The 27,530-nt window shown below is 46.4% G+C and overlaps 1 protein-coding gene across 6 annotated transcripts in view; it reads left to right on the top strand.

Moving 5' to 3' along the window:
• ZFHX3 (zinc finger homeobox 3) overlaps positions 1-27,530 on the top strand; it is a 250,490-nt gene that overhangs the window by 92,659 nt on the left and 130,301 nt on the right. For all 6 annotated transcript variants that reach the window (XR_009255864.1, XM_058707421.1, XM_058707417.1 and 3 more), the window contains one exon: positions 3,775-4,271. Coding sequence is in view for 5 of the 6 variants with exons in the window: in XM_058707417.1 (XP_058563400.1) it covers positions 3,775-4,271 (497 nt within the window). In the remaining variant the exon portion in view is untranslated. The remainder of the gene's footprint in view (positions 1-3,774; positions 4,272-27,530) is intronic.

A 27,530-nucleotide genomic window follows, 5' to 3' on the forward strand; every position in this document is an offset into this window, starting at 1 on the left:
AAGTTTATGCCAGGGGCCAAGCCTCCCCAGTTGGCACGTCTTTGTATGGTGTTTTAGTGCTAATTGCTGCTGATGAGTTATATTTCATAGCATTTAATTTGTTTTTCCTGCGAATTCTTACTACTTTAATCTTATTTTCTGTTTTGGAATATTGACCTGTGGATCCTTTATTACCAAACGATTTGAAGATGTTTTACCAACTGGTTAATAATGGATGCACAGAAATCATTTATTTTATTTGTCCCCAGAGTGAACCATAGGGTTTGCACACCAAGGGATGGCATCATACTGTAAGCCTTTTTTTTTTTTTTTTTTTAAAGCCTATGGGAATTGAGGTTTTCTCATCTGGAGATTTAAAATCTTGGGGAGGCAGATCTTGGAGTAAATCAAATATAATGTAGGTAGAATGAAGACACAGAAAATGGATAGGTTCATACTGGGTCAAAGTGAGATCTTTTTAATTACCTTGAAAACCAGTAATTCTGACTAAGACTTGAATTAAGTGGTAGAAAAATATTTTGCTTTTACGCAAGTGTCTGTGAGTCTGCGGGGCATCATGCATTATGGGCATATGGCAGATGGAAAAGAAATGGTAGAATAAATCCCTGTGTTCTGGACATGTATAGCAGATCCATACTTTATTTCTTAAAGAGAATAGAGCTTTTCCTTCTAAGGGCTTTTCCCAGGTCAGCCAAGCAAAGGTCCTTGAATTTTCAGGGTTACTGCTTATCAGCCAAGGTAAGTCTCTGGAAACCTTCTGTGCTCTTAGTGCACAAGAACAGCTGAGATGGAGCTAGAGTCCCAGATCCTTTATCCTGGAAGCCTGAGTGGGTGTGGGTATGAGAGCATGTGTCCAGAGGTCCTGTAGAGTAAGTCATAGGACCTCGGTAGAAGCGGGTGTATGCAAATGTGAAAGAGCCAAAACATTAAGTCCTATATGCAACTCTGCCGATCTTTCTTGAGGCCATTTGTGAGCAGGCTGTAGGTGTTACTGGGTATTCCTGGGCTCTGCAGGGGAAAAATGTTTTTGTGAAATACATTTCTGCTTACGAAGTTATTATTCTCATACTTCTTTTGACAGAGCCTTCTTTCTTGTGATACCAAACAGATGCTGCTTCTGGGAAGGCTTTCTTTCTGGAGGGCTTTAAGGAGAGGGCTGGCACCCTTTGGTCTGGTCTGGTTGGATTTTGCTGCCATTTGTAGATAAGATATTAGACTCGAAGCCATCTGAATATCCTTCCAGACATCGCTTTTGATGATCAAGTTTAGCACAGCACTGAGAAACAGCTGGCGGGGTATCTGCTTTTCCAGGTAGCCGCCTAGCTACAGGACATCTGCATGAGGTTTTCGAGGTCCTCTGCTTCTGCCTTTGGGTCTAGAAGGTGTCTTTTAATGCACGTGCCTCTCTGACAATGTGCTCATGGGTGGGCTCTTGTGCCAGGGTGTAAATTCTAAGTATTAGACTTGGGTGCGTGTGGGGAGGTGGGGTCCCCCCCTCACAGAAGATGTTACCTCCGGTGTAGCTTCAAGAGTAAACACCGGCTGAGTTCTCACAGGGGCTCTCTTCCTAACTTCCTGAGAAATGGGTGAGGTTCTGCCACTTCCTGGAGGCTGAATTAGTTCCTTCTAGCTCTACAGATTTGTAGGATTCTGAGCCCTGTGTTCATTCCTCCAAGGTAGAGTTCTCGGAGGGAGTTTTGGCTTTCCTGTCGCCTTCGTTTCACTGCTTCTCTGTGTCTTCGATTTGCAATTTGGAATGGGAATAGGGACTTACTTCCTCTGTGTGTGTGAGGATTTCTCATTTTTACTCAGGCATCCAGCAAGTGACAGCTGAATTTCTCTGTAGAGCAATATTGATGTGCTGAGGTTAAATTTAAAAAGTGGAGAAGATTTGATGCTTCAGGTGGTTGGCATCAGAAACAAATATATGTTTGCTCCTTGTCTTACCCTCTGGGCAATTTCTGCTTTTACTGAACACAGCGTATGTTTCATGGATGCTACCTGGCCTATGTCCCCATTAAGGGATGGAGCTTTTAGGCTTCCCCCCCCCCCTCCTCTTTTTCTCTCCCGTCCTAAAAAGAATGTCTTAGTTAAGGCTCCTCTCACCAGGGGAGATGGCAGGGGAGAAGACACGCAGAAAGCTTCCTGAGCCTTCTGGAATGCACGTGCAAAAGATTTCTGCGGCTTGCTAGATTGTCCACAGGCTTCATATGCAGCCAGTCAGCTCGGTAGAACCTTGTAACTGATCTTCTCACTAGAGGTGCCTCATGTAGCATAAATAAGAAAATCATTAAAAAAAAATCTTTTATTTGATTAGCCGCTAACTTGGATTGTAATCAGTCATTAAAACAAAACAAAATAAAACAAAACCTCAGGCCAACCACATGTAAAAGGTCAAGTCTGAGTATCAGTTGGGGAGGGGCAGGGGCAGACATAATAGCTCAAGTGTGCGTGTGTTTGGGGGGAGAGGCAAAAAATAGAAGCCAGTGCTCAGCGTTCTGCTGGACTTTATGCTGCTAGGTAATGCAGAGAAGGCTGCTGTTTCCAAGCCTATTTTGTGGTATAAGTAAGAGCTTGCAGTATTAATTTACCACTGGTGAGTGAGAGCCCATCCCCAGTTTGTGCAGGGCACTGTAGAGCTGAAAAACAACCAGGGCGAGAAGGGCAGAGAAGAGCTTTCTCAGACCCTTTTGGGGGGACTCTGAGCTGACCTTTGCATTTCACTGCCCATCTGGATCCACTTCCTGAACCTGTAACATTCTGGTTCCCCTTTAGCCTTGTCCTGCACAGCATCTGTGTAGGGGGCTGGGCGGTCTCTAGAGGTTCAGCCAGGAGAAGCCTGGACCCCTGCCTTAAAGAGGCTGTACCCTGATGGGGACACCGGGCAGCACGTGGCTCTGCATGTGGTTGATGACAAAGGAGAATGTGACATGGCCCATAGCAGACCTAACATTTCATGCACCGTGGGGGCTCAGAAAAGGGGAGTGATTATATTCTTGGGGACATGTTGGAGGAGCTGGCACCGTTGACAGGCAGGTAGACTATTGACCCGCGGGGCGTGATGAGGAATAGGGAGACCGTCCCCTAAATCTCAGATTTAGAGCTGCACTCTCCACTGCGGGAGCCACTAGCCACATGTGGCTATCTAAATTAAATGAATTAAAAAGAAATACAATAAAAAATTCAGTCGCTTGGCTGCAACTTTGCCGTATTTCAAGTGTTCACCAGCCACACGTGGTTAGTGACTAGCACACCAGACCGTGCAGGTACAACATGTTTCCATCATTGTAGAAAGTCCTGCTGGGCAGTGCTGCTTTAGATAAATTCTGGGCCCGATTCTCATTTACCTTGAAGGCTTCATATCTTAGATTACAGCTGTAACTCATTTCCAACTTTGAGGGGTCTCGAGTTTCAGATTCTGTTATGTCTAGTGGATGATGCTTATTCCCATCTTTTCTTGGATTAGAGTGAGGGGCCGAACTGAAATATTCAAGAAACTGTGCTTCTAGGTATTCTTTTCCAAAGTGGGGCAAAAAACATGAAACCTTTTACAAATTTCAAAAAGTCCACAGGAAAAGATCTGAACACATAAAGACGCATAAAGTTGATTTTTTGGGGAGGAGGGTGGTGTTTCCAGGTCGTAGCACCTTGCAACACTTGAAATGGGATCTTTTTTCTCCTGGAACCTAGGCTGAGGGTCAGGGAGGCTGGGGGGTGCCTCAGCTGCATCTGTGAGCCCGGCCGCTGATTCTCTTCCCCTCTCCTTCCCCACAGTGGGCGGTGAGATCCCCCTAGACATGCGCCTCGGGGGCGGGCAACTGGTGTCGGAGGAGCTGATGAACCTGGGCGAGAGCTTCATCCAGACCAACGACCCATCTCTGAAGCTCTTCCAGTGTGCCGTGTGCAACAAGTTCACCACGGACAACCTGGACATGCTGGGGCTGCACATGAACGTGGAGCGCAGCCTCCCGGAGGACGAGTGGAAGGCCGTGATGGGGGACTCGTACCAGTGCAAACTCTGCCGCTACAACACCCAGCTCAAGGCCAACTTCCAGCTGCACTGTAAGACCGACAAGCATGTGCAGAAGTACCAGCTGGTGGCCCACATCAAGGAGGGTGGCAAAGCCAATGAGTGGCGGCTCAAGTGTGTGGCCATCGGCAACCCTGTCCACCTCAAGTGCAATGCATGTGACTACTACACCAACAGCCTGGAGAAGCTGCGGCTGCACACGGTCAACTCCAGACACGAGGCCAGCCTGAAGCTGTACAAGGTGAGCCCCGGGCTGCTTCTGGAAGGCCTGCCTCGGATCCCTGGGTGCTGGGTGCTGGGGACAGGGGACGGGCTGTGTCGCGGCGGGGCTGGTGGCTGGACGGTAACCTGGTGTTGGAAGGGGTGTTGGCATCCGCTTCCTGGTGAAGCTGCAGTGCGGTGGCAGCTTCTGCCACCTGAAGGTTGTTTTTGAGAGGCGCCCGTTTCGGAGGGCGGGTTCCGTTGACAGCAGCCCGATACTTCCCCATCGACAGTGTCTTTACAGTTGGCTTTTTCCCCCTTGAGTTGTTAGTTCTGGCTTTTGTGTACCCTCGTGCTCCTGTGTTGTCCCTTTCTCATACATGCTTCATGTTCTCCCTTTCCATCTCGTCCCCACCCCGCGCCCCTTAATCTCTTCTCTCCTAAATGCCTCTGGAGGACTTAGTTCGTTTGTGCCTTGGTTCATTCCTTCATCCATTCGTTCATTCATCCATTCATTAGGTACGTATTGAGCACCTACTGTATAGCAGGTGCTGTTCTGGACACATGCCCACCTCCATGCACAAAACAGACAAAAAAAATTCCTGCCCTCATGGCGCTTCCATTCTTTTGCAGGGAGGTGGGTGATAAATACAGTGCATAGTTGACTAGAAGGTGGCACGTACTATTGGGAAAATTGGGATCAGTTAAGGGGGCTCCTCTGTTCTTTGTTCTGTGCTCCTTTCCCTATCTCATGTTTGCATTTCCCCTATTCCCCCCTGGGCTTCTTCCATCCTCTTCCTCTCCCTCTGTCTCCCCTCCCCTCCCTTCCCCTCCTCTCCCCTCCTGGCCCCTCCTCTCCTTCACTCCCTCCTTTCTTTCCTTCTTCCCTCCCTCCCTTCTTCCCTTCCTTCCTTCCTTCCTTCCTTCCTTCCTTCCTTCCTTCCTTCCTTTCTCTCTCCCTCCCCTCCCCTTCCTTCCTCCCACCCCCTCCAGTCTTTCTCTCAATCCATAGACTGTAACAACGGTGAGGAGGAGGTGCTCAGATACTGTAAATAGTCCTTTCACTTGCGAGGCAGAATTGCTCCAGACGTTTCTATTGATTTTCACTGGACTTAAAGCCTCACCTTTTTCTCTAATCATCCCATAATGGCTTTAGTATGAACAATCAGGTACAAATCGCCATAAATCTGCCCAGCCTCCTCCCACATACCTTCCACACCCTCACTCTCTCTTTGCATTTTCCTCCCTTTTATTATCAACCTCCCCTCTTTCCTTTCATGCCATTTCCCACATCTTCTTTGGGGCCAGGGAGCGCTTCTTTTGACCCTGAGCTAGTTTTAATCCCCTTTCTACTCCTGGCGATTTTAAAGGGAGACTTCAAATAAGGAAGACCTCAGGTCCTTTCCCCATGTCCGTCTCTGTTGAGATTGATAACTGTAATTCATTTTACAATTGCTCATTTTCAGCTTGGCAAGAGTCCTGGGTAGAGTGGGTGAGAAACCATTTTAAGGAAAGGAAGAGAAAGCAGAAGTGAGGCAGTAGAAATAGAGGGTTCTAGAATCGCCTGCCGACTCCGGCACAGACGGGCTGGCGTGGTGCAGTGGGGAAGGTCTGGACGCCAAGCAGCTGACCCCCTTGTGTTATAAGTCAGCAAGAACCTCACTGGATGGCTTAGTTTTGTGTCACCATTAACAGAAGAGGCTCCTGGCAGTCGCTTTAAGTTAGAGGTCTCGCGTGGCCATAGCGCGGTACTGATTGTGGTCAAGAAAACCTGACGGGAAACCCATAGGAAAACTATTTCCAAAGGACCTGACTGAGAAAAATTAGTTTGGAGCACTCCCCATGGTCATGGAAGACTGTCTACCACTTTGACGAAGGCTATTTAGAGTTGGCAAGCAACTATCCTCTTCCATCTGAGGGGGGAAAGGCCCTTTAGATTCATTATAAAACCTACATGGTGGTGATGAACTTTCCACACTACATTCTCCAGTAAGAGTATATCAGGCCCTTGACTTTGCTTCTGAGGGGCCTGGAGCCCGGAGGATTCTCTGAGATTATACCTTTTTTTGGTCCCCAGGACACCTTCACGCATCACACTTAGCAAGTCAGGTTGAGGTAGTTTCCTGGATGGATGTAAGGGAGCCATTTGTGTGTCTCCGTTTGTGTTTTGCTGAACTGTGGACACTCATCCTCCTTGGCCTTATTTTCTCTCTCTCTGTCTCTCTTTTGAATTTAAAAGATGGAGAAGACTCCTCGTCAAAAAAGGCAGTGCAGGTGGGCCACAGATGTTGGGGTGTGGGATAGAACTGGGGAACCAGTGTCTAAAGAAGTCTCCAAACAGTGCACTTGGCTGACACAACCCCTGGGGTGAACGTTCCCCACATTCAGAGCAGAATTCTGTGTGTCAGGAGCCGTAGGTCATGAGTCTGGTCTCATTAGTCCTTGGGTAATGAATGTCCCTCTGCTTGCTGTGGCTCTGCTGTGGGGGCGGGGAGCTCTCTCACCCACCCCTGAGTGACACGGAGATGGGCTTCTTCCAACGCGTGCGCCAAGCCTTTCTGTCCTGCGGTGTGATTAAGACAGACTTGCTTTGCCGCTGAGGGGGCTCACTGTCGTAGGGTGTCACGAGTCCATAGATTTGGGGTGGGGCCTGGAGGTGGTTGAGAGTCAGTTTTTCTCTAGGCCCTGGTGTGGCCTGTAGTAAATGGAGATTGATTGCATGTGATTTTTCCTCTTGCTAATGTAATCCATTAGCCCAGCACATGCATAATCAGTTTAGAGCACAGTTAACTGGATGTAATCGAGTTCTTTACTGTCCGCTAGAGAAACAGCTCCAGATGCTGCTGACCTGGGGAGGGCACCAGGCTTCTCACACACAGCCCTCTTTACTCACCCCTTCCTCATTTCCCACCCTGCCCCCCAACCTGTCCTGGCCCCCACCCTGCCCCATCCCCGTGCCTTGGCAAATTAGACATCATTTGGTCAGGAAAAGTCCCAACTTGCTTTGTGCTGCACCTGCTCGAGCAGCCATGGTGTACTGGACTTCCTAATGGGTCTCTCAACCCTCTCTTTCAACTGAGGTCTTTATTCCCTCCTCTTCCTTTTTCATGTTGGAGGAGCTAGAACAGCCATCTCAGGAGATGCAAGCAGAGGCGTAGCTTTCTGGGTTGTCGTTTGACCTCACACCGGTCCAGGGTCCCTTCTCTTGGTGTCATAAGTGCTGGGACATACGTTGCTGTATTAACACTGAGCTGTCTGAAAGCGTGAGAGGATTTCCAATCTGGACTGAGAGAGGGTTTCTTAATCCACTACCCCAACCCCACCTCCCTAGAGAAGGGCAGAAACAAACAAAAAACCCTGCTGATATTATCACCCTTGCTTGCATGGGATTGTCAAATTGTGATTGTGTGAGAGCAGTTTTTCAATGGAGATTAACGTTCGGTGAATTCTTCCTCCCTACCTCCTAGGAGTGGAGGGGAGTTTTGGGTGGGGGGTGAGCTAGAGAGCCCCGGGCATCAGATAAGGCTCTTCCCTTTCTCTGGGCCTCCAGGTCACTTAGTGAAACACTTAGGACTGAATTCCTTCAGTGGTTTTTTGTGTGTGTCTTAAAGAGTTGTGGGCTCTGGTCTAGCCCCTAGAGGTCCTCCGCCCATATGCTCACACCTGCCGTGATGGGGCACTGTGGTTGATCCACCCGGTGGGAAGGGCCAGCAGCCCCAGTCCAGCTTAGAGGCTGGGTCCTTGGTTTCTGTCTGTAGCGATTCATCTGAGCCAGAATGGAAGCGTGTTGTGGGTGGGAAAGGTACTTGTCTCTCATCGGGGCTTGAGCTCCAGAACTTGAATTCCGCCCCTTTCTGCTTTCCCTCATAAATGGATCACTCTTGTCTTTGGGGACCTGGCCACTCCCCCACTCCTTCCACCTGTAGAGCTGTAGAGATGCGGGGTGCCTTTGCTTACCTTAAACAAGGGAGTGGCAGGTACTGACAGATGCCTGCCCTCTGCTCTTCCCCAAGCTAGCATAGGTCCTGAGTCCACTGTGTGTGCGTTCACAGCTAGTGTGGGCCCTTACGTGTTTACCTGGACTTCCCTGCTATGTGGCATCCATAGTGAGCTCCCTAAAATTTGTGGCATCTTCTGCTTGAGGGAGGAGAGTGCAGAGAGGACAGATAGAGATCGGTGTACACTTGTCAGCTGTTAGGATCTGCTTTTTCTTTTGATATTTTTCTTCACCTGAGAGTCATTGGACTGGAAATCCATCAACTTTAGCAGATGGATTAAGAACCGCCCCCTCCTGCCACCTCCCCCCCCCCCTCCAATAGTAACTCTATTACTCAGAGTTCCCAGCTGAGGTGCCTTTGATTAGACCAAGCCTGATGGTTTCATATTAACCTTAAATTATACACAGAGGAGGTCATCTCCCATGGAGTTGGGTCTGGGCCCCATGTGAGCTACCTTGGGCCAACAGGCAGACGGTGAAACACCAGCTCTACTTGGCTTAAAGTAGAGGTAAAGGATGGCACCAGTTGACTGAAAACACACACCCACATTCTCCACATAGTGGACTTTAACACTTGCCACCCTATTGGGATTCTTTGTGGTGGGAGGAAGTAGGAAACCCTCTGTCAGACTCTGAGAATCCACCTTCTCAGTTCTTCCCCAGACTCATAAACTCACTGGGGCTGTCTCCCAGCAGGGCCATAAATTCATCACAGGGTGGTCGGACAAATCAGAAGACGTAGAACAAATCTGACAAAGATTTCCTCTTCAGTCTGCATTCTTCGTGCTCCTTTATGGGTACACTTGGGGGACAGACTGTCTTAGGAAGACAGCTGCATGTTGCATGCTTCATGCTTCAAAGACTGGTAGCCTTTGTCTTGCTTGGAAAGCAGATAGTGTGGATCCTCTGGTGAGCCCTGCCTCCCTCCCTGTCCTCTCCTCCCTGGTGCGGCTACCATGTTTGAAGCACTTGGTCTAGTGTCATCTGCTTTATATCGTCACTCTGGAACTAGTGTCCTCAAACCTTGTTTTCTCATTAGGTTGACTTCTTCTTCTTCTTCTTTTTTTTTTTTTTTTGTTAAGGGCATTCTTTTGCCTTCTTCTTTCCATACCTTGGTGCCTTCATGCGAAAATGAAAGGAGGGGAATGTTTTTGTTTCCTGTGGTTGATTCAGAAGGTGTGAAAAGCCAGATGTTAGGGCAAATTTTAGCCCATTTAGTTCTCCATGCCCTCTGTCTCCTAGAGCAGCAGGGCATTTGAAGTTCATTTCCCTCACTTGATTGTTGGGCTCACAGATGTGGGCCTCCTGGAGCAGGGCTGGGAGACTACATGTGGGCCCTGTGGTCATTCCTGCAGAGCCCGGGTTGGCTCTGGTGAAATTTGTGACCACGAGTAACTTAAAGGAGACTCTAGGAAGATTGAAAGGCCACATCTTTTTAGGAGGGAGTGTTTATGCCATGACATAGTTAATCCTTCACTGCCGTAGTAATTGTGGGCAGTGTATGATGGAGGAACATACATGGAAAGTATATTGCCAGTGTGTGCGTTGTGAATGGTAGACATCTCTCTGCACAGGTTCCTTGCCCTCCCTTCCGGTCAGAACTGTCCCACCCACCTTGATCTGAATCCACCCCCCCCCACCCCCGTGAGTGTTATTTCATTCAAAACATTCATTCAGCTGATTGGCTGGCTTTATGCACAAACTTTGCCTGGATACCTGTGGTTATAGTATTATACACACCCTCATGTCAATAAGGTGAGGTCAGTGTTCTCTTTTGCCTTTTGCCTTAACAAAACTGAGATCTTATTAGATGTGGCTAGTTTTAAAAAGTCCATGCTACCATTGAACAACCATAACACTCACTGTAGCACTTTCTTTTTTTTTAAATGATATTAATATTTTTGTTTTGTCTTTATTTTTCCCTTTTTAAATCTTTTTTTGTGCATGGTAAAGAGCTGGTAAGACCCTTTTAGAATATTATTCTGAATTATTTCTTACTAGACTAGCATTCCATGTTTGTCTCAGTGTAAACTACTGATAAAATGTAGATTCCTTATTTTTATGGTAAAATAATTAATATGAGTAATCTATGTTCACTGTGGAAAATTTGAAAAATTCAGGAAAATACAAGTGAAAATAACTATCAACCTGATCCTCCTGTGCAACAGTGTATTTTTATTTCCTTCCTTTTGTGTATAACAAGCATTCTACAAAATTGGAATGGGCGTGTGTACAGTATTGTACCTGTATATTCTAATGTCTTTAAGTGTTTTTTAATAATTAAAAAAATTTTTAATGTTTATTTATTAGAGTCTTACTGATGTACAGACAGGTTGTCTGCCATGGTTCGGTATTAGAGACAGTGAGGTAGGGAACAGGTGTGTGCATCTATGTCTCTATGCTTGTGCTGTCCCAGGAAGTGGGATTGCTGGATTCCAGGATGTGATTAATGCCAACAGATACCTTTTCCTGCCTCTTCGGACAGAAGGTGACAGTTTTAACCCCTCCCTCTTAGGTAATGCTCAGATGCCCCTGCAGTGACCGCCATGATATTCTGTTTTCCTCAGATTGGCAAAGTTGTTGCAGCCTGGGTCTCTCTAATTATTACAGAGGGCGAACATTCTTTCATGTGTTTATTGGCCGTTTGTATTTCTTTGGCAGATTTCCCGTTCACAGCCTTTGCCCTTTGATTGTCTTGGTTCGTTCCTTTTCCTGATTGATCGGCAAGAGCTCCTGGTTTATCAGGACTGACGTCCTGATTGTGCTGTGGATGTTGTAGTAGTTTCTCCTGGTCCTTTGTCCCTCTGTACCTTGGTTTATGGTACAGATGTGGGGTGTCGCCGGTGGCCGTGGAGCTCAAGCCGGCACTCTGTGCTAACAGAAGTGGACTGGTTCCCTGTGGGGGTGGAGGTACCTGCCCAAGGCCATGTTGACTGAGTCTCTTTGCATTTTAACATGTAGGAAATTTTCATTTGCATGATGTCCAGTCTGTGCATCTTTTTCTTTACGTTTCTAGCTTTTCTCTTTTCCCAGGGAGACTTTCTCTTTCACATATTATGAAAGTATAAAAGTAATAACACCTACACAACGTTTATTACAAGCCGGGTACTGTCATACTAGCTTTCCATACATTAATTGATTTAATCGTCTATGGATTAGCCTGTTTTCAAGCGGGGAAAGCAAGCCAGAGGGAGGTTACAAGGGTCAAAGTTAGTGAGTGTTGCTGGAGTGAGTGTTCAAACCCAAACGGGTTGGCACTACTTAACCAATATTTTCTTCAATACTTTTTCCTTCCATTTAAGTTTTTAATCTGTAAGGAAAGTATTTTGTGTGTGGGGCATTGGGGGACTCTGTTTTTCTGTATTGTGATTTAGGACTGTATTTTCTTTCAAAGTGGACGGTTGATCGTCCAACAGTTTTTTCAATCACCGTCCTGTCCTAGCTGATGTGAAAGGCCATTTTTATCGTCCCTATTTCTCTAAATCTTACAGTCGGAACATATTCACAGAGTAGTGTTTGTCGAAAGCATTGTGGAAGGAGAAGAGGGAACAGAGAGAGACAGTTCTCTTTTCAAGGCATGGAAAGTCCTGTGGATGAAGTTTCTTCCTCAGACCTTTTCCTGTCTCTGTCCCGAATTTTCCCCAGTGTGAAATTTCTTGGTTTAATTACCTTTGTCAAATTCACTAGGTTGAAGGAGCCTCCAGGAGAGACGAAGGTTTGGGAGAGGAGCTGAGTTTCTTTTTGTTCCTTAATGGAGACTGGGTCTCACCAGTTGTCTTAAAAAAAAAAAAAAAAAAAAGACAGAGAACAAACACTGAAACTTCTAGAAGTTCCCCTTTCTGAAGTTCTTATTCAGATAACGAGGAGACAGTGTGGCTCTGTCCACATGTTTCTAGTATAAACTGTTCTCTACTGGTGGTGATAAGTCTCCTTTTGGATTCCAAAGGTGTAAGGTGTGCTGGTTTGCTGGCTCAGCCGGAGGGGCAGGGAGGCCTAATTTCAGATAATCTAGTAACTACCACTTTGTCAAAATATTTGAAAGCCTCCACCCGCCCGCTGTCAGTCCTCAAGACAAAAGCCCTAGATCTTATGAGAGGAAAATCTCAAACCATCAGCCCCCTGCAGCCACTTAGAGGAAGAAGTCACACTTGGGGAATGCTTTCTGCGAATGCCATCTGGTGTCCTAGGGGTTCTCTGTAACCCTGAGGAGGATTTTGCCGCAAAGATTCCATTGCCTCCACATTCCAGCACAATTCCATGCGGTACGATTGTTCTATAGGTAAGCCCAGTCTGGCAGGAACTCAGCGCCATAGAATGGGACAAAGGTGCGAACCCCATTTCTAGTCCCTTCAACTTGCTGCAGACCTGGTCTAAAAGGGCAAATTTGAATACGGTTAGTCCCAACAGGTGTTTCTGGTTTTGTTTTGGTGTGGTTTGTTTTGTTTTGAAAGGGAAATCGTAAAGGAACAATTAAGCATTGTCAGGAACGCTGTGAGGAGTAGGCAAGAGTTTTTAAGTAATTACATAATATGCCTGAACCGTGGTCTTTATTCTGTTCTCTACATAACTTGAAACTACAGATGTCATGTGAGTGTAGGGTGGGAAAGACTGTTAATCTGAAAAACGCTTGAGTCATTTCATATTTTAATATTTAGTTAAATTAGGTTTCCAGCCGTTTTTTTTTAAAAAGTAACCAGTATATAGAGTGAAAGGTAAAAACGTTGGACAGAGAATGTGTTGCTCACAGAAGTGGTGGAGGTTATTGCAACCAGGGGGACATTAGGATGGTGACCCTGGGGAGTACTGAAGCAATCACAATGGAAGCCTCCACATAAAGTCACCAGATTTAGCAAATAAAAATGTGGAATCGCCAGTTACATGTAAATTTCAAATAGCAAGTAATGTTTTAGCATAAGTATGTCCCATAAAATATAATTGCATATACTTACTTGAAATTCACATTTTTTATATGTTTATTTTGCGGGGGGGAAATGAATGAATAAATGAATGAATGAATGAATGAATGAATATGAATGAATCCCAAGCTGGTCCCACACTGTCAGTGTGGAGCCTGATGTGGGGCTCGAACTCATGAACCAGGAGATCATGACCTGAGCTGAAGCTGGATGCTTAACCGACTGAGCTACCCAGGCTCCCCTGGACTTCACATTTAACTGGGCATCCTGTCTTTTATCTGGCAACCCTACCTCTGGATGGAGAAAAAAATTCTCTTAGGGTGTTCTGCCAACAGGCTCAACCAGAGCATAAAGAGAGAGAGAGAAGTGGCTTCCTTGTTGGTAAACCTCTTTTTTTTTAAAGCCATTCCCAACAAAAGAGGAAAATTACAAATGCCTCTAATGATGATTTCCAATTTTTGTTATTTATAGAAAACTGTCATATCAGATTTTCACATTTTCTACATTAAATAAAGTGCTTTTCCTATAACGAAATCTGAAATTTTCTCCAGAGCTGTTTGTTAAAATTTGCTTTTCAACAATTTTTTCATTATTTCCTTTTACTGGAGTGCTTTCATGTCACGTGGCCAGACAGACGTCAGAGTGCCCGGCTAAGCCTCCCACAGCTATGCCAGATGCTTCGAGTATCATTGCTCACGCTGGTCTGGCCTCCCTCTGCACTTGATCTTTATATGGAGGTGATAGAAATTCACGGCCCTTGAGCGTGGGCTGTTGTACACAGAAGACCCCAAGTGCTTACCTTGGATAGGATGCTAATAGGAATTTTCTCAAGTAGATTTGAACTTGGACTAATCATCAAGAATAATCAGGGAACTTTCTCTAGGGCCCACGTCCTCATCCTATAAAAGGCAAACTAGTTAGAAGGTTAGAAATGTTTATCTACTGATAGTGTTTGGTTTGCCGCCTGTTAATTAGCGGGGCAGGTTCTCAGACCCAGAATGAGGGCCTCCAAAGCATATCTGGTCTCTTAGGTCAATAGTTTTATTCATCGTCTCGTTTGCCAGGACAGTCTGTGCGTTGAACTTGTGGAAGGACTTTCCCATCCACTCGCTGTGCCTGTTGAGTCTTGCCCTCTCCGGTGACAGGCTCCTTCTTGAGGATTGTTGGGTCTTGTGACCACTCCTGAGGTGACCAGGTAGTCTTTGTTTCCCTGCCCCTCGGAAGGAGGCGGAAGACTGGGCACAGGCACCGGGGCTTCTGGGATGGGAGGCGTCCCTGGACCTGTCATTTTCAGGGGCTTTCCTCTTGCTGGTTCAGATGTCAGCACTTAGGACAGCATTCCCCTGTCCAGAGTGCACAAACAAATGGGAAGAGAATTTCTCCCTCTGTGTCAGCATTTATTGAACGCCAGTTTAGTGCTGAGCTCTGGTAGGATTTTGTGTAGATTCAGGTTAATGAATCTTTAGCATGTTTTGTGAAAACCCATTTTGTGTGGGGCACCCTCTGTGAGCAGCACTGCCCGGAGTGTGGTTCACCCTCAGTGTCTGTGCTCTGGGATGGCTTCTGTTTGTGGTCCATGCTGCCTGCTTCAGAATCTTCACGTGGTCCAGAGAGATGAGCAGATAGCGGGTGTGGTTCTGAATTAGAAGATTATTCTTCCAAAAAGGTGGGGCAGACAAGTTCTATCTTTGTGGGGCTGGAACTTTTTTCCAAGGTATTCTCTTTCCTTTATATCTTCTTCCAGCCCCAAAGCTGGAAAGATGTCATAACCCACCACAGCCTGGTGCTGTCTGTCTTCTTTGACACCTGAGGAGGATGGAGTCTCGAATGACCTCAGGGCTTTTCTAACAGGATTCTGTCGCCCTTCACTGTTGGAGGAGCCCGGGCATCACCAGGCTGGTAGTTGGTGGCGTGGCCGTGATGCACACACGGAGGTTTCCCTTAGTTCGTCTTTGACTTTTATGCACATGCACCACAGGGGTCTTTGGGACAGTGGGAACGATGATGTCGGGGTTTTGTGTTTGTCCCCTGGTTCCCTTCAGCCCTTCTGAAGCCTGTGGAGGGAGCTCATGTCACTACAGAGGTCCTGCAGATGAGTTGTTGGTGCTCCTGAAGATCTAGGAAAGGCTCTGATTTTATTTCCAGCAGAGACTGTCCTACTGGAATGATCCTGTCGAGCTTTAGAACTCATATTGCTGATTTAAACTAGGGCTCATGTGGGGTGCCTGGGTGGCTCAGTCAGTAAAGCAGCCAATTTTGGCTCAGGTCATGATCTCACAGTCTGTGAGTTCGAGCCCCGTGTCGGGCTCTGTGCTGACACCTCAGAGCCTGGAGCCTGCTTTGGAGTCTGTGTCTCCCTTTCTTTCTGACCCTCCCCGGCTTACTTTGTCTCTGTCTCTCTTTCTCAAAAATAAGTAAACATTAAAAAAAGAATTTTTAAACTAGGGCTCATGTGAGCTGAATGCTTCATGTCTCAGTCTCTTTATGAACCATTGACTCATGGGCCAGGAAGGTTCTCTGAGCATCATCACGTGTTTTTCCTACATTTAGGGCACTATGTGCATATGTGTGGGGGATATAAAGGGCCACCCCAAACGCTCACCCACGGCTCTGGAGCACCCCCCACCCCAACTCCAAGGTCAGTGTCGTCTTCTCACCTCTGCTGTGCCTTCATGTTTCTGTATTACCTTCTACTACCACATTTCTTGTTTTTGAAAATGATTAAAGATAGAAGGAACTGGGGGAACATTCCTAGGCTCCTCCATTCAGCCAAGTCAGGAGGCTTGAGTCCCGAGGACTGCCATTTCCTCAGTGTCCTAGATTTTAGTCAGTGAGTTTGACTGTAGCCACCTGTGGTTTAGGAAGCGCCGTGAGGGGTGATTAGCTGCAGGCATCTGCTTGTGTGTTTGTTCACTTTCTGATTCTCAGATTAGGATCTGGCCATTGTTGGTGTTGGTGTTGTTATTATTATTTTTGCCCAAACTGGGTTCCCATTAGTAGCGATGGCCACAGCCGCCAGTATAGGAAGACCAAACAGTTTGTCCAGGGGTAAGAAGTCTGAACTTTGTCCAGTAATGTGTCCGTGCCCCGCTCTGTGCATCTCCATTATCCTGCCGTGGTAATTTGCACCTCTGGACGTTTGGTGCTTTGAGTTTATCCAAAATTCAGACTTTTCCACGCTGACGTTCTGGCGCCCAAAGGACCCCAAAAGCTCCCCAGATGCTCCTTCTGCCTTCCCACTGCTTCCCACAAACACGTCACATGCTTTTCTTCTTTGCCTGGCCTGTTCTTTATTCCTCTCGAAGTGTGGCATTTGGAATAAAATCTCACCTGGAGAAGTCTCAGCAGTGACAAAGCCCAGCTCCGCTGAGGGGAGACTAATTACACAGCTAATTAAGCCAACAGATGTCATTGCAAGTGCTCATTTCTTTGTAACGTGGATGTACACGCCCCGCATTGCCGAGATGGGCTCCTGGCCTATTGCAAGATGTCTTGTTATTTGTTGGACTTTAAGGACTGGTATCTTTCCTGCCCCGCCTTTACGCGTTAGTGACACGGCCCTGCTTTTCCAGAAAGCTCTCTCCTGCTACTGCAGCCACAGGTGGTATCTCTGCCCTGAGAGCATGTCACACCATTTGGTACCAGGCTGGTCTCTGTGTCATGTGGTAGGTAGTCCGTTTCCCCAACAGATTTTGAAGGCTCTTCCGCACATGAGCTGCCTCTACCATCATGCGGATCTCGACAGGTAGACCCCAGGAGAGGGTGCAGATTTCCTTCACTGCCTTGCCTGCCGGAAATCGAGTTCTTTGGCAATAAAAGTAGCAAAGGAGTGTTTGAAAGGTGCAGTTTTGATAAGAGTGTAGAGCAACCATGATTTTGTCAGCAAAATTGAACAACTCCTGTGTTGTGGGACACATCAAGTGTTCTCGGGAGTGGAGGGAGGGGTGTCAGGAAGCAGGAGGGAGATGGTGTTTTCATACCCACTCCCTACAGCATTAGGAAAGGGACAGACAGGTTGGAAGGATGCAGGGGGCCTGGGGGAGGCTGTGGGGTGTCGCCGGTGGCCGTGGAGCTCAAGCCGGCACTCTGTGCTAACAGAAGTGGACTGGTTCCCTGTGGGGGTGGTGGTACCTGCCCAAGGCCATGTTGACTGAGTCTCTGCTAACAACCGCTTGCCCTCAATCATGCCTGCTCCATGAGTGGATTCAGTGTCCCTTCCTAGTTGCTGGATCTGGAAGTGACATATTTCACCACTGCTGTGACGCATCACCAGTGGCTCCCATGTTGCCACATCCGTTGGCCCTGTTTGAACCCCATGTGACAGTTCAGCAGCCTCTGCCACGCTTTCTCTTCCTCCTCCTCCCTCTTGCTTGTGTGACACCAGGCTCATGGTTCGTCTAGGCCCTTCTCTGGCCCTTCTTGGCCTCCTTGCTGGTTTCTTTTCTCTTAGTGAATGTAAATACTGGTTTCCAGGGCTTGGCCCAGGTGCCCTCCTTTTTCCTACATGTGACTCCTCCTGAGTGCCTTGTTTAATCCATTGCTTTTAAACTGTCACCTTCTGGTGACACTTGAATTTAGATCTCGAGCCCTGAGCTCTCCCTTTATCTACCTCCCTACAAGATATTTCCATTCGAATGTCTGATAATCGACTCCTCAGACTAAGCATGGTCTAGAGAGAAGTCTTGATGACTGTGACCCCCAGCACCTTTCTCCTCTAGGCTCCCCCATTTTGGCAAGGGCCCCTGCCAGTCTACCATTAACTCAGGCCAATAAGCCAGAAATTGTTTGTGGACCACTCTTTCTTTCGCTCCCCAGTAGCCAGACCATCAGTAAGTCCTACTGACTCTGCCTTCAGACACCGCCCACCCCATTGCTTCTCACTGTGTCAATTCCCTCCCTGCTTCTACTTTTGCCCCTTGTAACTCACTGTACACATAGTGATTTTATGAAGAGGAAAACCAGATCATAGCACTCCTCTGCTCTGACCCGACAGCGGCCCTCCATCCCGCATAAAATAAAAGCCAAACTCGTTGCTCTGGCTTACAAACTCCTTTGCGATGTGCACTCCATGCACCGTGCCAGCTTCGTCTTGTACCACCCTTCCCTCTGCCCACTACACTTGAGCCACACTGGCCTCCTTTCTCTACATGCAGTATGCCATGCTTGTGCCTGCCACCGGGCCTTTGCACCTGCTGTTGCACTGCCCAGAATGTGCTTTCCTGACCAGCTCTCTTTAAATGTCTGGTTCTCCGAGAGGCTTTCCTGCCCACCTACTCTCAAGTCACCATGTCTTCACTTTATCTGAGTTTACTTGTCTGCATTGACAGTTACTACCTACTTTTCTTGCTTGTTGATATATTTGTCTCCCAGAAGATCAAGGACCTTGGTTGTCTTCTTAATGGCTGTATCCTTAGTGTTTAGAAAGTGTCTGACACCAGCCCAATAAACGTTCACTGGAGTGACAGAAGTACTAACAGAATGTGCCCGTGGTTTCTCCCTGACTCCAGGATGCGGTAAAACAGCCCTGTCTGAACACTTGGCTATTACAGTTGAGAGTCCAAAAGCATATGTTGGAGTGAACTGAGGGTGTTTCAAAGCTGTTCATAGCCGTGTCATGTAGCTCTGTGCAGTTACACTCCTGTATTGACCCACTGAGAAACAGTTCTGGTACGGCTCACGTCCAGATATTTTGAAAATTCCCACGTGCAGCTGGCTTTGGCCCAGGATCCCAGAATTCTGCCAGTCCGAAATCACAGCTCTTTCTACTCAACAGTCCTAGAGATTCATGTCCTGGTAGAAAAATTAATGGTGCTTTGCTCCTTCTACTTCATATTATGGTCCATTTTTGTAGTAGTCTTTCTCCTCGAATCAGTTATAAGACTCTCAACATCAGGATCCATTTATTCCCATCCAACTTTGTGTGTTTCCCAGTGTCTTGAAGATGTTGGATAGAATGTAAGTGTCAGTGGAAGAGTTAATACCCAAAGATGGCATCTTGAACATAGAAATGTAAAGACTAGGTTCAGCCCTGAAAAGCCTACTCTGGTTTCTTTAGAATCTCCTCTGCTCTGTTTACTCCCCCTCTCCCTGGGCAAATGTCCGTGTCTAAATGATGCTAATTAGTCCCAGATCTGGTTGTCCCCAAGAGAACTACGAGCCTGGTGGCAGAATATATTCCCAGTAAGAGAGGAACTCCAGTCCCCTTCTCGCTTCTCTCCTCCCACCCGCTCCGTGTTGAAGCCACACACTTTTGACCACCTTCTGTGAGCAGGACTGTGTATCACCTTCTTCGGGGCTGTGGTCCTAAGCTTTGTAAACTTGGCTGACTGTGATTCCAAAAGAGAGACATTTTACATTGATGACTCAGCTCACTATACACAGAGAGAGATTTTGTCTATATTATTGAAACAAATTTTTAGAGTTCAATTTTATCCTTCTTACATGTGCTGCATATGGATACTTCCTATTTTGTTCTGTTTCATTTACATAAAGGTTCTACTCACTGCATTGATTTCGAGATCCACTGAGGCAGTGACTCTCAACCCAGGGAGCTTTAAAAACACACGTGCAGGCCTGGCCCATCCCAGCCCATGGAGGTTCTGATGTCATTCACTGTGGGCTTCTAGTGTGCAGCCCTAGGCTTAACACCATTGCACCCATGGATTACCACGCGCAATTTAGAAAACATTGCTGGGTAAGATACAAACAGGAGTTGATCATTCAGCAGGAGCAGTGAAATGTACACACGAGAGTTATCCAAGTGTGGAGGGAGGTAGGGGGAGGGAGAAATCCCATCCACTTGGTTCGCTCAGAAATGACCTCCTGAAAGAGAGGGACGCTGGACTTGGGTAAGATTTGAAGAGGGAGAGCTTTCATAGATGGACAGAGGATAAAGGTAGATTCTTTTCTCCGTATCAAGCCTGAGACCATGTTACTAAACTGATTGGAGTAACCAGAGTTTCCTTTCTTGCACTTCTGGTTATGGTACCTTCTCAAAGAAAGTCAGCTATGGGCTAAACATTTCAGACTAATAACTCACAGGAATTGGGACCTTTTCGCGTGCTGCTAGGAAGGCGTTCTGCTCAAATGATCTGTTGAAATAGTAGAAATACTAAAAAAAATACCCCATAAACAAATACTGAACTATAGTTAATGCTAAATATGTTGAAGTATTTAGGGCTGTGATATGTACTGATGTCTGTAGTTTACTTTGAAATACCATAAAAAGGTAAGCTGCATTGATAGATGGATAAAAGAATGGATAGATATACAGCAGAATATTAGTTTTAGCATCTGGGTGGTGGATATATAGAGGTCTACTAAATGATTTTTTCCAACTCTTCTCTGTAACTGAAAGTCTTCCTAATACAGTATGGGGGTAACATACTAAAATGGTTAGGTCTTCTTTTGCTGTGAACTTGACCATGTAGAAGCTTTGTGTTCATCAGGAGTTCTCTTCTCCACCCCACCCTCTTCCTCTTTGCCTTTCCATGCTCTGGAAAGAATAACATTGATGTTTTGTCGTGTCTCTGAAGACCAGGCTCAGGTGAGTTATTTCCATTTTTTTTTTTTTCCAGACAAGGGCATGCATTTCATTGGAGGCAGGAGCATGCCCAATTGAGAGCCCTCAGACCAGGGCAAGAAGAGCAGGGGTGGTAGGGTGGGGTGGGGCGGGGGGAGTCCAGGAGGCTCTTGGTCATTCCAGAAATTTGAGATGCCCGCCAGATGACAAGCATTAGAAAGCTTCAAGATAAGATGCCCGAATGTGTGAAGGAAAACCCAGGCAGTTTTTTGAGTTTATTTTAGAGACCGCTCACGAGCTGGGAAGGGGGGCAGAAAGAGACAGAGAGAAAATGAGAGAGAGAGAGAGAGAGAGAGAGAGAGAGAGAGAGAGAGCGCGAATGAAAGAAAAGAAAAGAAAAGAAAAGAAAAGAAAAGAAAAGAAAAGAAAAGAAAAGAAAAGAAAAGACAGAAAGAAAGAAAAAAAGAAAGAATATCTTAAGCCCCAGTGCGGGGCTTGATCTCATGACCTGAGCCGAAATCAAGAGTCAGATGCTTCACCAACTGAGCCACCCAGGTATCCCCAGTGCTTGGGAGTTTTAAAGAGAGAAAGTCACTCTGGTGTCAGGCTGCCTGGGTGTGCATTCCAGCCTATCTTTCACAGCTGTGTGCCTTTGGACACAAAGCTTATTCCCTGTGCACCCTTCGCTGTAAAATGAGCTAGTAAAACAACATGCCTGATAGGACTGTTGAGTGAGTTAAATGAGATAATACATGCGATGTGTGTCTACAGTGTAGTCAGTGTATGGTGCAAAACAATGTGTTAGTCTTTATGAATACTATTTTTCGGCATCAGGTTTTCCACTCTTATGCAGACCACATAATTGAAGTTACTTTATTATTTGTCTTTCATTAACTTTGAACTTGACACACTTTGGATTTAGAGGACAGGAAGGCTAGTGTGTGTCTTTTTTTTTTTTTGTTTTTTGGTTTGGAGGAGGATGAAAGAATTACCTTTTTTTTTTTTATTTTTTTTTCAACGTTATTTTTTTATTTATTTTTGGGACAGAGAGAGACAGAGCATGAACGGGGGAGGGGCAGAGACAGAGGGAGACGCAGAATCGGAAACAGGCTCCAGGCTCCGAGCCATCAGCCCAGAGCCTGACGCGGGGCTCGAACTCACAGACAGCGAGATCGTGACCTGGCTGAAGTCAGACGCTTAACCGACTGCGCCACCCAGGCGCCCCAAGAATTACCTTTGAGAGAAGAGTGACCAGTGTGTAGGGAAATGACTTGGGCCAGTAATTAATCTTGGCCAGTCATTCATGGTCTGATCTCAAGAATGGGGGGCTTAGAGAGATCACGGAGTTGTCTTCAAGCCCCAAGTATGTTCACAGGCCTTTGTGGTCCTTGTCCTTGTTTTTAGGGAATACTTCTGTCTCTTCTCCTAAGTAGTGGAGCCAGAAGTCGTCTAGTGAGGTACTTGGGAAAACTAGAAAGTAACCCCTGTCCAGCTTTATTTCTGCTACAGTTCTCTGATCCCTTCTCTGAGAAGTACTTACAAGATCTTCAGTTGTGAGAAGACTGAGCAGTGAAGTTACTTTTACTGACATAATTTTATAATAATTGCCCTGCCTAATCTGGGGGACTTTACTGTTTGATTTAAAAATTTTTTTATTTTATCTGATCTTATTTTATCTTATTTTTTATTTTAGAGAGAGAGAGAATGTGCAAGTGGGGGAAGGGGCAGAGAGAGAGAGAGAGAGAGAGAGAGAGAGAGAGAGAGAATATATCTTAACCAGGCTCCACACTCAGTGTGGAGCCTGATGTGGGGCTCAATCTCATGACCCTGGGATCATGACCTGAGCCAAAATCAAGAGTCAGATGCTCAACCAACTGAGCCAGCCAAGGGCCCCAATTTTTTTTAATAGGACTTCCCTGCAAGCCAGCAGCACACCCATATTCCCCTTGTGTGACCAAAATTAGATGCAAGTAAGAATTTAAGCTTGGAAATTGGTTCAGAGTACACAGCACACTCAGAGAACTTTCTTTTTTTTTCTCTTATATTTCAGAAATAAGTATATATTTCTGATAAAAGCTAATGTATATTCACTGCCCCCCCCAAAGAAATTATAATCCAAATGCACAACATGGAGGGCAAAGGTGGAAAAGTGAAGGCTATGTTCAAGTTAGCCTAGAGTACATTTGGCTTCCGTGTCTCTTGGTGTTCTGTTTTTGTGTCTGTTTATGTTTGGTCACCTTGGCAATACCACAGAATATCGTAAAGGGGGAGCAGCCTCTGAACCCGAGTGAAGCTTTAACTAGTGCTGCAAAACTAGCCATACCCACCTGGCCTAAGTGAGTTCATTTATGCTGAAAACCACAGTGTTGGAGACTCGGATGACTTAACATTGCCTTAGGAGTCTTCCTTCAGTGTTTACGTCTGTGTCCCTGCTTGTGGCGGGTACCATCCCAGTCTCCATTCACAGTAGCAAACACCTTCAGTCAAGTATGCAAAACTGTTTCCATGGCAATCCTTTGTTACCCATTAATTTAGAATATTCCACAATTTTTCTTCAGCTGAAACTTTTGTTTTTTTAAACCGTGCATGGCTCCTCTTCCCTTATTTGTACATTTCAAGTTCATCTCCTTGGCTACTCAAGTTCTGGATGTTTTCCTCCCTGCCCCACCTCTTTTGAGGGCTGTTTTTTTGGGGAATGGGGCCGGGGGAGAGTTTAATGAAATAAATGGCAAAACCTGGGATCTCTGATTACAGCTGTGAGTCAGTAAGTGGGAGGAGACGCCTCCCTCTTTGATTTGAGGGAAGCAAAACTTAATGTGAAACAATCTTTAACATCTGAAATGATGTGCAAAGTATGTGCAACAGAAAAATCTCACCAAGTTCATTGCCTGCCTAATGATTAGATCAGCATGAGCGGATCTGGAAAGTATTCTTGAGAAACAGAGCAGCTCTTTGTCATTTGAATGGTGAATTTAATGGCCACTATGATGACTGAGTTTTGGCAGTGTAAGTTTCATGCCGATGTCAAGGGGTGTGTAGGCATCGTGTCCATGGCTTATGTTTGGAAACACCTATGTAATGAAATGCAAATCGATGGCCATAACATGCTAAAGTTGCAAATTGGAACACAAATGAGAAAATGCAAAACGAAAGCTTTGCATAGAAACACTCATTTCTCATATGTGGTAATTATCACTACCAAATACGATATTCTTGTGTCCAGGATCTGGGACATCATTACGTCCTACAATTACGAGTCCTTGGGCAAATTTTTACAACCATTGTATGCAAGTCTTTTGCATTTTTGACACATTCAGATGAAGGGAGTGATTCTGTCATTGACTGTGTCCATATAATCAAAACCTTTGTTATATTTAGCACTGTACAGACTTTATCTTTGTTTTCTTCCCTAGTCGGTTTTATGGGTATTTCTAAGCGTGTTGATTCTGAGCTGCCACTTGGCAGTAGCAGGTGAAGTCAGGTGCTAGTTTGGTTTGATTATCGAATAGCCGGAATTACTATGGTTTTCCTAGCTCTTTGGTCTTTGTACTGTTCTTGCTATAGTCCATGTGCAGCTTGTGTTCTGGTCATTTTGGGTGTTAGGACAAAGGACTTTTGTTGCCCTCACCGTACTTTGGACTTAGAAAGCCTGTCTGTGAGACCAGACCACACAGAGTTCATCTCTTCTTCTGCCCCACCCCTTTTAAGAATAAATTTAATTTTCCTTTTTTCCCCATAACTCCAGATAGTTTGGCAAAGATTTTTTATATGCAGAAGAATCTCAAAGGAGTAGTTTATCAGATGCCACGCCACTCCCATGGGGTGATAGAAAGAATGGGCAGGAAGCTATTTTTAATGGGACTGGGGTGTACGTGTGAAGTATGCTACATGTATACCTTTCTTGTGGAGCCTGTTTCCTTTCCTCTCTTCCCCCTTCTCGTGTTGGGGGCCCGGGAGCCCAGCGCATCCCTGTGACTACACTTGATTCAGCATAATTGATGTGGTCTCATTTCCCACAGCTGATGAGGATTATATCAGCTTGGTTTAACAGTCTCATTTTCTGCTCCCAGTGCACACTTGTTTTAATGTGTTTCAGTTAATGAGGTAGAAGAGAGAACGAGGTGTTACTGTTTATACACAGACAGTGAGCTTGTGCAGAGAGAGGCCCTGCCACAGCCCACGTGGCCCTGGGTGTCCTCAGGGGCAAGTCCCACAGAGCGAAGCCACCTTTTCGGAACATGGGCTTTTCAGGGCTAATGCAGATAACGATCATTACCCATAAGCTTTGCCAAATCGTCTTATTAATACCATTTCTCCTTTTTTGATGTGTCTTTCCTAAGCCATGATTAAAAGATGGTAACTTGGCTTAGAACTTGGGGTATCGTTGAAGGGGTTGGTTCACCTTCTCCCAAAAGACTTTGCCAACTCTGCCTGCCTTTCACCAGCCCATACCCCTAGACGGGGCCCTCCCCGAGGAAGGGTCTGGGCATTTAAAACAGCACAAGCGAAACTAATTTCAGGAGTCCCAAGGGGAACCATACCCTTGTGTGGGGGATACTGAGAGTCTGAAATAGGCACTAAGAATGTGTATTTCCGTGTTCCCTGGGTCCGAGCAGTGCTGCTGGTAGGGATGGTCAAGGAGCCAGAAGAAACTTCCAGGGGTGATTTTCTATGAAGGGGGTTCTGGTTTGGGCCATGACTTGGCTCTTGCTCCTGTGGGGTTGGAGGGCACTATAATGGAGGTGCCCATAATGCCTCTCCTTCCTAGACCTGCATAGGGTGGCCAGGAAACCAGGGCTGGGCAGGCCTTTTGCATGTATTCAAATCTTTAGCTCCTAGACATGTGAACAATAAAGGGAGTTCCAGGGGCACAACAACAAAGGAGACCTTTCCCTCTTTGGGACCAACCTGAACCGTCTTGTCAGCCACATCCACACTTGGGGAACCTTGCCAACCTCGCCCCCTCTCCTGCCATGTTCACTTAAGCTCTCTCATTTTCTTCCTTCTCTCTCTCAACATGGATTGCCCTCAATGGTTAAACCCAGTGCTTGGCTTTGGCACGGTGCCAGCCCCGTGGGGTGTTGCGCAGGCCAGAGGCCCCCAGTGCATCCCAGTTTCCCGAAGGCACAGCAGCCGTGGGTTTCAGCAGGAATTAAACAATTACTAAGTCTTACTCCTCCCCACCTTCCGTGGATTGACTCCATAAATTGTCAGCCTGTTGACATTTTAATGCGAATTATGTCATGTGGTATCCCCTTTGATTTCGACATGCCTCAGTTTGTAAATACATGAGCCACTCAAAGGCTTGTGGTTAGCATACACTCCGGAGGCCTCGGGGTTTTTGGTGGGGGAGAGAGCGCTGGAGAGTGCACAATGCTGGGAGTGTGCCTGGCCTGGAAAGCCTTTTTCAGTTACCCAGGGTGGCTGTGAGGGCGGGCTGGCCTCGCAGGGGGCCTGCTGGGAGCCCCAGTGCCGAGCCATTCACCTTCCTGTCCCTCCCAGGGCACCGGGAAGGCCACCGCCTTTGGATCTGAGTTACAGGATATTTTTACTGAATGCATCGACGGCTGAGCATTTCCCCAAAATCACTGTGCAGCTCTTTTCCTCCTGTTGTAGAGCATGATGTCACCTCCCCCATCACCAGCACCTGGAGAACAGCCGACTGACTCTAGATTTCAAAGCAAACCTGGAGGCCAAGGGAGCGTGACCTTGGAGCAGGTGTTTCCTTCCACAGGGCTCAGCCATCCCCGCGGGAAAATGAATGGGAAAGGATTCTGAAGGGTGTGCTGGGTACAGAATGAGAAGTTGCACAAGAATGGTAGAGTAAGGATGGTTAAGATGTATGGAGGAAAGGGGCACCCGGGTGGCTCAGTTTAGCATCAGACTCTTGATTTCAGGCTCAGGTCACGATCTCACGGTTCCTGAGATCGAGCCCCATGTCAGGCTCTGTGTTGACAGTGTGGAGCCTGTTTGGGATTCTCTCTTTTCTCTTTCTGCCCCTCTCCCCCTCAAAATAAGTAAACATTAAAAAAGAGAGATGTATGGAGGAAAAGGGAGAGGTTTGATATTTGCATGGGAGAGGAAGAAAGAGTGGAACCTTGAAGGTTCTGCATGTTCAGATTCTCAAAGTGAAATTCCAGGGAGGAGATTTTGAAGTAGATTTTAGGAAGCAGTTCTGTAGTGAGAACAGCTGAGAAACCCCTGTGCCAGGACCCAGCTCCAGAACCCTGTTTTCTAGCTTTTCATTTCCTTATTTGAGACTTTGCTTCAAAATGAATAATCCGAGAGGACCTGGCTTCTTGGTGATCCTTTGGGTATAGAAGGTCAGTGCCCAAAAAAGTTAGAATTAGCCGTCTTGAGATTCGATGTGTTGTGCCCTGAGGAGCTTGGCCAGGATGACCTCATCAGTAGACAGTTAAGAATGGACCAGACGAAGGAAAGTTGCTTCCTGCTTTGCACAGAAGGAGCACATGCTTTTCCCTCTTCTGAATACAGCAACTGCTGGGCCTACTGTCTGTGCTGGAATTTGGCTGACTTACAAAAATGTCATGGGATCTTTAATGGCCATGGGTGGTCGGGACCTCTTTCCCACGTGCTGAGTAATTTCAGTTTCATGTGTGAATAATGCCCATATTAAAGCAATTAGAGCTGCACATAATCTGAAAAGGAAGAAGGGACCCAGATTCGTGTTGGTCAGAGACACTTCCAGCTCGTTGATTTCTCTGGTAACTTCCATAAGTGCTTGAAAAAGTTCTTCAGTGGACTGTATAACTTAATTTATTTGGAAAAAGTGGTGATACAAACAAGTGTGTTTGAAAACTGGGGTCACTGCAGATGACTCTTGCCTCTTCTGTGGATTTATCT

Source organism: Neofelis nebulosa, chromosome 17 (genome assembly GCF_028018385.1).
Source record: "Neofelis nebulosa isolate mNeoNeb1 chromosome 17, mNeoNeb1.pri, whole genome shotgun sequence".
In the NCBI taxonomy this organism is placed as follows: domain Eukaryota; kingdom Metazoa; phylum Chordata; class Mammalia; order Carnivora; family Felidae; genus Neofelis; species Neofelis nebulosa.